Raw genomic sequence first — 12357 nt, 5'->3', positions numbered from 1 at the left:
GAAAGTTGTTATTCCTCTTTATAAGGAGAGGATTTGGAGGTGAGTGACTAAGATGGTGAGTGGCTGTGGAATGTTCCCTATGAAGATAGATTGAAGGTTTTGGATTGCAGAAGATTGGTTGATAGGAGAAAAAGAGGGGATATGATAGAAACATTTAAGTTGCTTAAAGGGTTTTATAGGATAGATGCAGGGGAAATCTTTCAGCACTTGGCTAGGGGGACCAGAATGGGTCTCTCATGATGAGTCTTTGGACTCTATGGAGGCACCCGTATAATAATAATAATGTAATTTTATAATATAATAGTAATAATAATGTAATTACTGGAAGCACAGTATCCTTGTTTTGATTTTTGTCATTATTAATAATAACAAAACTTCAATAAAATAAGTTATAAACAATGTATAATTCACAGTTTATAATTTACTGTGCTAATGCACAGTAAAACATAGGGAAATGCAGCAAGCAACTATGTCGTAAACAAACTGTCTTCAAAAACTATGCATTAGCATCAGTTGATTTACAACAGTGTCATGTTGCCAGAACCATCATGTGATAGATAGGCACTGGTCATAATTGAAAACTATCATATTAGCAAATCATCGTCAAGCAGGGCATCACTGTGTGTGTAAACAAACATATTTATGAATTTTTTTGAAACTAGATTTAAATGGATTAAATTCTGAATTAAATTATGCATTTTTTTTTTTAGGTAAACAGGATTGACATGAAATTCTTTCACAAATCTGGTGCAGTTCACCTATATTCTTATTAGACCATTTATGCAGCCTGTTTGTAATAATTCTTTCTTTGGACATCAGAACCTATGAGAGTGTCATACTTTTTGGTATTCCTTCAAACCAAAATATGTGCTTATTGGTGGATTGAAAATTAATTATTACAGTTATTATATTATATCAAAGGACCTCCCCCCCCCCACTCCTCAAGTAGATGACTACAACAATTTAAAGAAAAGCTGCAAGAGTTTTCTAGAAAGTTCCTATATCTGTTGCATTTGCAAATGCACTTTACCATAAATAACTTTTTCAAAATATCTTGTATAATGGTGTGTGACTTAAGTCAGCTGACATAACCCATTCAATGATCAATTAATTGAGGGTTCAGTCATTTGAAGGTTGGATAATTGAAAGATCATTGCATTTGAAGACTTAAAAAATTTGGTTACATTATAAAAAAGCAGTTTCAACAATTTTTATTTTTCTATAAATAAACTAGTTAAAGGCTTAGGCAGATTTCTCAAGCGAGATTTCTGTCCCATTCTTTTCCTTAAAAGAGGCAAATATGGATAATCAACATTCATAATAATCAACAAACTACATATTTTACAAAAAAACATATGTAATACTACGGCACAAAAGGACCATCATTAGATTCAGTCCTGACTGAAATGATTGAGTAAATAACAGTGATGAAAACATTGTCAATACAAAAGCTGTATGTATCAATACACAAAGAAAACTGATTGCTGATCAGTAAAAAAAAAACTAAGATAATGGTGGCATCTTACCATCTACAGCAAGACAATGCAATATATCTGCCACCATAGATAAGAATTTATGTTAAAGATACCAAGCAATTTTAAACCTGGTTTTACTCCATTTTTCCCAAGTGAGCAAACAGACAAAATGTCAAGTTTGCACCTGCAATTGATGCAAGACTAGCTGATCCCACATGTAGTGCAAGACCAAGGCAACTCGTGGTAAAGGTGGAGCAAGCTCTGATCACTAATCTTAATATTTACCCTTAATGCCAAAACACATCTCCAAGAAGGGGATGTATGATGTTTTGTATTAAAGGCAAGGGGCCACTACCCAGACTGGTTTCGACCTTTATTGAGGTCTCATCAGTGGGAGCCAGGCTAGAAATACCAAGATTTAGTAATGCAGAGCTTATAAGTATTTTACCAAAACAAGTTACCATAAGGTGTTTTAACCTTATTAAATAAAAATCTCAGGAAGAGATCTAAATGTAGAAAGTATTTTTAACTTGGGTATAATTATGTTAAAGATACCAAGCAATTTTAAACCTGGTTTTACTCCATTTTTCCCAAGTGAGCAAACAGACAAAATGTCAAGTTTGCGCCTGCAATTGATGCAAGACTAGCTGATCCCACAGGTAGTGCAAGACCAAGGCCTTTAATACAAAACATCATACATCCCCTTCTTGGAGATGTGTTTTGGCATTAAGGGTAAATATTAAGATTAGTGATCAGAGCTTGCTCCACCTTTACCACGAGTTGCCTTGGTCTTGCACTACCTGTGGGATCAGCTAGTCTTACATCAATTGCAGGCACAAACTTGACATTTTGTCTGTTTGCTCACTTGGGAAAAATGGAGTAAAACCAGGTTTAAAATTGCTTGGTATCTTTAACATAATTATACCCAAGTTAAAAATACTTTCTACATTTAGATCTCCTGAGATTTTTATTTAATAAGGTTAAAACACCTTATGGTAACTTGTTTTGGTAAAATACTTATAAGCTCTGCATTACTAAATCTTGGTATTTCTAGCCTGGCTCCCACTGATGAGACAAGTCCCAGATCCCAGATTTAACAGCCTCAAGAGAGAGCGCCATGTTCCAGCTCTGCAGTGAAAGTATCTCAGCCTTGGATTCCAGTTTCCAGACCCTGAGAGAGAGAGAGCTCCTATTATAGTCCTGCTGCCTTGGTAGGAACCCTTTGTCTTTTTTTTTCTTCTTTGGTTCTTTGTGTTCCCCCTGTACCTAAGTTTAATAGGTTTTTCTTATCTGCAAACAGGGAAAGCTTGGCCTTTTTTACAGGTCTGTCTTTTTGTGGACTTGGATCGTACGAGGGTCTACTCTTCCCTTTTTTTTTTTTTTTTTTTTTTTTTTTGAAGCATGTCTTCGGCTCTACCGAGAGCAAGAACCCTCGGGTTCGAAATCGATGCAAGTGTACACAAGAGGACGTTTGCGAAAGCGCTAATTGACTGCGTAGGGGCAGATAATATTTCTGGCTTTACCCCCTATTGGGGTGGCAGATATCAAGTAGTTTGTAAAAATACAACAACAAGGGAGAAACTACTCAAAGGGGTTGAGTGTGAAGGGAAACTTTGCCATCCTTTTGTCGTTGGTAGCATCTCTAAAAAGATGAGAATAGAGCGATTCCCTCTGGAATACCTAGAAGGAGGCAACGACATAATTAATCAAGTCTTTTCAAAATGGGGAACCGTACGAGATGTCCAAGTAGGCAAAGACGCTGACTATCCTGAATGGATGTCAGGGGAAGTCACGTTCTCGTTAACGATGAAAGCAGAAGTTCTGAATTTTGTAATGATCGGATCGGCCAGGGTAATGGTGAGTTACCCGGGAGTAAAGAGGCAATGTTTTAAATGTGGAGCCCTGACTCATCTCGGGGCCCAGTGCCCGAAGTTAAAGTGTAAGAACTGCCTAACAGCGGGTCATACACTAGCACCGTGCCAATCGGCATGCTTAAAATGCGGCATTAACGGCCATAAAATAGACACCTGTCCAGACAGAAATCTGGCCGAAAAATTGGGAGGCACTATTACGCCCAACACGGAAACACCAGCCTAAAATGTTATTGGCACAGAACCGAATGATTTCCCCACGCTGAAGGCCACGCATGAGGGAACAACAAAGAATCATGCCGCCACCTCCAAAACACTGCCAAGTACACCAGTGGAGAAGCCTGCAACCAGGAGAGATGAAGGGCAAGAGGAACTGGCCACCGATCAAACCGCCACTACAGATGTAGCAACCGAAAATAACCAGCAGCACCAACAAAACTGAACTATCACTGCAGTCACAATAGACGAGGACACGGAGGCAGTAGATATGGAAATCAACAATGCAGAAACCACACAAAAGAGGCCAGCCAGCCCTGAAGAAGTAAATATTAAAAAAATCGAAACAAGGAAGTCCAGCACAAGTTGGAAATATAAAGTCAACTTCAGAACCCACAAAGTTCCCTCTTGCAAAAGCCAATGCACCTATATTGCATCTCTTAAAAGATTTCCCCGATCTCTTAAAAGATCACCCAGGCCAGGCTCTGCCCCCGCTCTTCTCAGTATTAAACTGGTCATTCAGGTTGAAATTTCAGAATTTACCTAGTTTCTTACAAATTGTTATATGTAAATTTTAATGTTATTTACTAGTTCCTCTTTTTCATGTGGTGCTTCTTTCATTTGTTTTTTCCCCACTTTCCTCGGGCAGACACCTGAAGAGGTGACTGACCGGGGAAAGCTGAAAAGAACGGATGGAGGGAGATAATGTCGGAGATCCGCTTGGTGCGGACATTTAAGTTAGGCCAAGTAGATCGACTGAGGCCTCTTAACTATCTACTACTATCCACTCTATCTTTTCTCCTCCTCTCTCACTATCAAGCTGACTCTCAGCACAACTTTTTTTTAAATCTAAAGAGGCCAGTGATGAAAGGCATGAACTCCCATTCGACCTCAATAAAGGTCGAAACCGGTCTGGGTAGTGGCCCCTTGCCTTTAATACAAAACATCATACATCCCCTTCTTGGAGATGTGTTTTGGCATTAAGGGTAAATATTAAGATTAGTGATCAGGGCTTGCTCCACCTTTACCACGAGTTGCCTTGGTCTTGCACTACCTGTGGGATCAGCTAGTCTTGCATCAATTGCAGGCGCAAACTTGACATTTTGTCTGTTTGCTCACTTGGGAAAAATGGAGTAAAACCAGGTTTAAAATTGCTTGGTATCTTTAACATAATTATACCCAAGTTAAAAATACTTTCTAGATAAGAACTTAATGAGAACATGAAAACTTAAATGGGAAAAAATATGAATAAATTCTCTTTTCCATAACTTCTTTAGAAACTCTGAAACGATATAGTTTATATTAAATAAAATTTAATTAATCTTCATAAATTAGGAATGGGTTTCCATTATACTATTATGATGGTTTTAGCTTATCCCAATGCTTCATTTATGAAGATTTATCAATTTTCCTATCATTTACTGAATTTTAATAACTGAGCCAATCAATATACCTTCAGAAGTAGGGATTCATACCACATGATATGCAATTATAGAAAGCAAGCAGAACATTCACAATACATAATAACAAAGATGCACAGTATTATTATCTGTAGGAACTATTATTAATTCATCTGTTCAAATAGGTTTTTATTAAATTTGTTACAGGAAACATAATATCAATTAGTATTACTTTAAATCATTTTCATTAGTTGCTATGATGTTTATAATGTAATATATTTAGTGAAGCTTATTTGCTCAGATCTCTTGATAATAGTTTTTACAAATAGTAATACTGTGCATCTTTGTTATTATATATTCTGAATAATCTCCAATTTGATTTTTGTTATTGCAAGTAATTTTGTTATAATCTTCCACTTCCAAAATTATCCTCCATGAAGTGATCAGGTCTGCTGGCTGGCTGAGCAATTAAAATTTAATGCACAACAAAAAAACTGATAAATCCTCAAAAATAAGAGATGGGGTAGGTAGCTATCGTAATAATACTGGCTTCCTGTGTCCATCCTATGATAGATAACTATGCTATAATAGTTATTCCTGCCATTGTTATTGTAACAAAATTTTTGTTAACTTTTTTTTCATTGTAACTGCAATGAAACAGTTTTTATTACAGCAATTATTACAGTTTTTACACTGACAATGTTTTCATTTCATTGTGATAAAGAGTTAGTATAAGTGAATGTAAATAAATCTCAAAATTCATTTCAAGATCTATGTAACAATATGATGTTTTTCAGGCCTCCTCTATTTTACTTTCACTAATAACTATTATTGCACATAGTTTTTTTTTTTTTTTTTTTTTGTTATTTTAATATACAAGTAATAATATTTCTGTGCGACTCATGCACCGGGATTTTGTGATCTATAATATTTTCATAAAACCGGGATAAAACTGCACTTATGGACTAGCAAAAATAACATATGGCACATTTAGACAACCATAAGTATCAATCACTTTCTTTGTGCTTATACAGCAATTATCTAAAAACATATACTAAAATCTTTATATTTAATTTTGAGACTTATGTTTATCTAACTTCACAAATTTACCCGTATTAGGTATAAAATCTTATACCTATACTATTTTTTAAGTTTTAACATTGCCTAAGAATTACAAACCATACCATTCAATATTAAACAATAACTATTCTAAAAACATAGATAGTCATGTCAAAACAGTATTAGTCTTAATTACAAAAAAAAAAAAAAAAATTGCACATTAAACTTTTTATATTACAAGCAATATCATTAATATTATACAAAGTTTCACAGATATAATCAAAAAGGTGATATTTACATATAAAAATGAGTATATGAAAATCTTCAATTAAAAAATTTTCGGAATATAAAATTATTTATATATAATATACCAGTATAAAATAACTGGTATTTTCTATGTAAAAAAAAAAAAAAAAACTGGCTTAATAAGTAGTTATTCCAGGTTTTTTTTTTTTTTTTTTTACACAGGGGGAAGCCGAGAAAAACGCTTACGTCTATATGAATATGAAACCTTTTTTGGATTATCCTGATACACACTTTGTTCTTTAGGATGCAAACGATAATATTCCATAATAGTTTTGAGCCTTGGTTCCACATCTCCCAGGAGAGGACGATGGCTTGGATCTCCTGCCCAACATTCTTCCATTAGCTTCCAGCAATTGTTATCAAAATGTGCTAAACGTTCTGGACGTGCACCTATTCAAAAGTTTGTATTGTAATATATGATACTAATGGACAGATTTAATGAAGCAATATAATACAGCAAAATCACTTTAAATATATGAGAATTTATATTAAACAGTGCTCATACATTTTACATAACATAACATAAATATGCAATAACCTGAAAATGTTCATTTAAAATGATTATTATTTTAGTTTTAACAAAAACTAGAAGAAATTAGAAATAGAAAAGAAAAATAAAGAGTCAAGAGGCTATTTTTCCGGCAGCATAAATTAAGTTAAGGGGATAATAAATCCCTAATTATTTTATTTTAGAGCCAGATACGAAACTCGGAGATCGAAATCTAAGAGTTTCATGCTGAAGAACTATTGCCAAGTCCAAGTCATCACTTGGGTAGTACAACACTATGGCAACTCGTGTCAAAGGTGGAGCAAGCTCCGCCACTATCCTTAATATTTTCTCATAACGTAAAACGCAGCTCCTAGGAGATGTATTACTGTTTTACATTATGAGGAGAGGTCACTACCCAGACTGGTTTCGACCTTTATTGAAGTCTCATCAGTGAGTAGGTAGACCTGGAATACCAAGGTTTTAAATGAACCGAACTTACATATACCCCCACTAACGAATTGCCAGACCGGTGTACCCATATATTATTATTACTACGATAAAGAGCCAAGAGGCTATTTTTCCGGCGGTGTAAATTAAGTTAAGGGGATAATAAATATTAAGGATAGTCGTGTAGCTTGCTCCACCTTTCACACGAGTTGCCATAATGTTGTACTACCCAAGTGATGACTTACACTTGGACTCGCCGATAGTTCTTCGGCATGAAACTCTTAGATTTCGATCTCCAAGTTTCGTATCCGGCTCTAAAATAAAATAATGAGGGATTTATTATCCCCTTAACTTAATTTACGCTGCCGGAAAAATAGCCTCTTGGATCTTTATCATAGTAATAATAATATATGGGTACACTGGTCTGGCAATTTGTTGGGGGGGGGGGGGTATATGTAAGTTCGGTTCACTTAAAACCTTGGTATTCCAGGTCTACCTACTCACTGATGAGACCTCAATAAAGGCCGAAACCGGTCTGGGTAGTGACCTCTCCTCATAATGTAAAGCAATAATACATCTCCTAGGAGCTGCATTTTACATTATGAGAAAATATTAAGGAAAGCGATGGAGCTTGCTCCACCTTTGACATGAGTTGCCATAGTGTTGTACTACCCAAGTGATGACTTACACCTGGACTCGCCGATAGTTCTTCGGTATGAAACTCTTCTTAGATTTCGATCTCTGAGTTTCATATCCGGCTCTAAAATAAAATAATGAGGGATATATTATCCCCTTAACTTAGAAAAGAAAAATATTTATTGATATACTTAACACTGTATTGTCATTTATGTGTAACTATAACACATGTAAAGAATTGATATAATTATTTTATTATTATTATTAGACGATACCTCCAAGAAGTCCAAGGACTCATCACAGGAGGACATTCTACTCCACTACACACATTTCTCAGAAAAAATCTCATTTTGCATGGGAAACCGAGGGCTTGGAATCAGAAATGAAAGAAGTGAAAGATTAATTCAATTCTGTGAAACAAATGACCTAATAATTACCAATACACTGTTTAAACATCCTCCCAGAAGACTATATACCTGGAAAAGCCCTGGGGACATCTATAGAAACCAAATTGACTATATAATAATAAGTTTCTTATATAGTAAAAGATTCCAAAATGCAATAAAACACAAACAAAAACATATCCTGGAGCAGACATAGGATCGGACCACAACCCAGTGATTGCAAAAATCAAAATAAAACTTAAGATACCAAGCCAACCATTCATAAGAGAAACTTATAATTCAGACTCACTTAACAACAAAAAGTTAAAGACTGCTTTATAAAAGAATTCAAAAAATCCCTTAACAAGTCTGACACCACAAGTCACACAGAAAATAGAACACCAATTGATGAAATTAACATGAACTGGCAAACATTCAAGAATAGCATCAATGAAGCAGCCAAAAATACACAAAAGGAATAAACCTTGGATGAATGAAAAAATACTGACGTTGATGGAACAAAGAAAAAAGTTAAAGAACAAACCTGAATATAAAAGCATGAATAAAGAAATAAAAAAAGAATGCAGGAAAGCCAAAGAGGAATGGATTAAATATAAATGTATAGATATAGAAAACACAGAAGCAGAGAAATGCATGAAAAAGATCAGAGAAATGACAAGCAGAACAAATACAGCAAACCATGCAAGTGTCATTAGAGACCCAAGAGACCATATTCTAATGGATAAAAAAGAAATCATGGAAAGATGGACTGAATACATAACGAAATTATATGAACAACAGAGAAATGATATTCCTGAACAGACTGATTTGGAAGGACCATCCATTTTACTCTGTGAAGTTGAAAATGCCATCAGAAAACTAAAACCACATAAAGCTGCAGGAATAGATAACATCTTGGGCAGAATGGTTGAGGGCTCTCAATGAAGGAGGACTGAAATTTCTAACAGAATTATGCAATAAAATATACAAGACTGGATTTCTACCCAAAGATATTAATCACTCAATTTTCTTTCCAATTCCCCCAAAAAACAAAAGCTACAAGATGTGAAGAGTTCAGGACAATCAGCCTCATCAGTCAAGTATCAAAAGTCCTCCTATACATTATTCTTGAAAGAAATAAAAGAAAAATAAACACAGAAATAAATGATACACAAAGTGGCTTCAAGGAACCACTTTGTGTATCATTTAACGTCAGAACCATCATAGAAAGATATCTAGAAAAACAAAAAGATGTGTACCTCTGCTTCATAGATTACAAAAAGGCATGCGACAATGTCCAACATGAACAATTAATTGAAATCCTTACAAAAATAGGCATGGATGGAAAAGACATTAGGCTATTAACTAATCTTTACTGGGAACAGACTGCATCTTTGAGAATAAATAGAGAGACCTCAGAAGAATTCCCAGTTCAGAAAGGTGTGAGACAAGGCTGTGTCTTTTCTCCAATTCTCTTTAACCTGTACACAGAAGAAATATTTAATAAAATTAGTAAACTCAAAGGAATCACTGTAGGGGGCAGAAATATTAATAACCTAAGATATGCAGATGACATGGTTCTTCTAGCTGAAAACAAATATGACCTCAAAACTCTTATAGATGAAACCCTCAAGTATAGCGAACAGTATGGAATCAGTTTCAACTTTAAAAAGACAAAAATCATGATAATTTCAATAGAAAAGAAAATACCAAAAATATGCATCAATATAAAAGGAAATAAATTAGAACATGTGCAAAAATACATATACCTTGGACACTTGATCACAGAAAATGGCAGGACAGAAGATGAAATTAGAAAAGGATTGAAATTGTAAGGTCAACTTTCAACAGTATGAAAAATCTACTAATATCTAGAGAATTAAATCTGAAAACAAGACTAAGAATCTCCAAATGCTACATATGGTCTACATTATTATATGGAGTAGAGACATGGACACTCTCTCCAATTTGAGTGTGAAAAAACTGGAGGCCTTTGAAATGTGGATGCTGTGAAGAATTATGAGAATATCATGGAAAGACAAAAAGACAAATGAAGAGGTACTAGAGATGGCAGGTGTAAACAGGAGCCTGATGAAAGAAATTAAAAAGAGAAAAGTCAGATATTTTGGACATATTCTGAGACATAACTGCCTACAAAGGACACTTCTCGAAGGAACTATTGAGGAAAGAGGAAGACAAAGACTGGAGTGGATGAAAAATATAGAAGACTGGACCTATCTCTCATATGAGGAATGCAGCAGAGGTGCAGAATAGGACATGGTGGAGACATATGGTAGTCAATCTCCTGGAGGGAGAAGACACCTGACAGGACACGCATTTCACATCTCTCCTACTACTTAACTCCCCAACTACACACAGTGACATAGTAATATCAATGCCATCTACTACTCACCACCAACAATATTGTTTTTGTCTGAAAATGGCATGTGTTCTCATGGCCAATTGGCAGTGTATGGGATGAAAAACAAGTTTCTGGGAGAAAAACCCTGCTACATCTGTATAAGATGGGCTCACTCACCTTCATTTGAAAAAAGTCCATATAAAGATTTTCCTCATCAAGACAAGAAGAATCAGATGCAGGTCATTTCAAATTGCACAATGTTCCGTTGTTCATTCAATTGTGCTACTGGGGTACTTGGTTCACAATATTTATAAATTAAATTTGTAAATTATCATAACACATGAAAATGTGTTATGATAATTTACAAATTTAATTTATAAATATCAAATTTAAAATGGCCTCACTCTTGCAAGTAAAATAATACAAAACCTTTATTGGTGATGCTTAAGTGTTTCTTTTCATTGTTTAGAATGACTAGCCAAAATAATCTACCTGATCAAGAGAATGGCAGATATAATTTTATTAACAATAATGATAGCAATAAAAGAAAGCAAGCACATTAAGCTATTAATCATGTTAATGAAGTGGATGAGGAAGCATTGATGGGGAAGTAGTTGTATTTTCTGTTTGCATTTATTGTATTCAAGACAAAACTAATGCTGTCAAAAGGGTTTAATTTCTCCAGAGTGCCAAAAGCTTTATAAAAAGTCTACATTAGATTTCATGTTTCACATAGAAAGAGATACTGCCTCACTCTTGGTAGCCATATAGGCAAATACATACATACAGCAGACATTCTTAAAAATGCCAAACCATCAAGTAGAAATCTAACCAAAGAGGAATGGATCAGTTATTAAATATTTAAAGCCAACTAAACATTGTTATTACTAAAAGAGATTAAGTCATTATCATTATTTTTAATAATTCTATTTACAATGAAAAAAGCAATACTTTTAAATGATTCTACAATAAAATCTGTAACACCTTGCATAAATTAAACTAAAATAATTGCTTGATGCAGTACTTGGCCAAAGAGTCAACTAGTGGTCACTGTTAAAGAAACAAACTAATCATTCCTTCCAAGCACCAACAATTTTAAAATTAGAAACAATGAATGATGCACCAATGACCTTTTTGTTTACTTTAACATTTTTTTCTTCTTAATGAATATTTCCATCAAAGAAGTAACTCTTTACTTAGAGGGAAAGACAAAAAAGAATTCTTGTCCAGCATCATTAGTCCATTTTCACTTATGTTCTCAATCAAAACTGTTGCTTACTTAACACAGCATTTGCATTTAGAATGAAGGCTTCCTACTCACAACATGAACTCTGAATTAAATCTCCTCCCTTCTGAAACCTAAAGTGTACCCCCCCCTATATTTTTGAATCTGTCGTAACAATCAATTTAGTCATGTGCACTTCCCTATAAGATCCAAAACATCTGTTCTGCAAAATAACTTTTTACAACATTTGTGACACATAAAGAACCCACAGAAGTTGTCTCATTTCCATCACTACTATTCCCAAAAATCAGGAATCATTGGGATTTGCAAACCAGAGCAATCTGTTTGAAACATCCCTAAAATGTGAACTCTACCTCAGAAAATACTTTTATAAACAATGGCTATAAGGGGAGGGGGACATAAAGTTTATATAACAGAAAAACTATTTTTAAAATTGGAATAACTTAATCTTTAATGATAAAATTTT

The 12357-nt window shown here is 34.5% G+C and overlaps 1 protein-coding gene across 6 annotated transcripts in view; it reads right to left on the bottom strand.

Moving 5' to 3' along the window:
* LOC150108380 (dual serine/threonine and tyrosine protein kinase-like) overlaps positions 1 to 12357 on the bottom strand; it is a 261870-nt gene that overhangs the window by 17017 nt on the left and 232496 nt on the right. For 5 of the 6 annotated variants that reach the window (XM_090390729.1, XM_090390726.1, XM_090390727.1 and 2 more), the window contains one exon: positions 6514 to 6717. In XM_090390729.1, the coding sequence (XP_090246855.1) occupies positions 6514 to 6717 (204 nt within the window). The remainder of the gene's footprint in view (positions 1 to 6513; positions 6718 to 12357) is intronic. The other variant, XM_090390728.1, reaches the window with a different exon arrangement.

This window comes from Typopeltis vanoorti, chromosome 3 (assembly GCF_054136105.1).
Source record: "Typopeltis vanoorti isolate ZY-2024b chromosome 3, IOZ_Tvanoo_1.0, whole genome shotgun sequence".
Taxonomy (NCBI): domain Eukaryota; kingdom Metazoa; phylum Arthropoda; class Arachnida; order Uropygi; family Thelyphonidae; genus Typopeltis; species Typopeltis vanoorti.
This window is presented reverse-complemented; position numbering and strand designations above follow the sequence as displayed.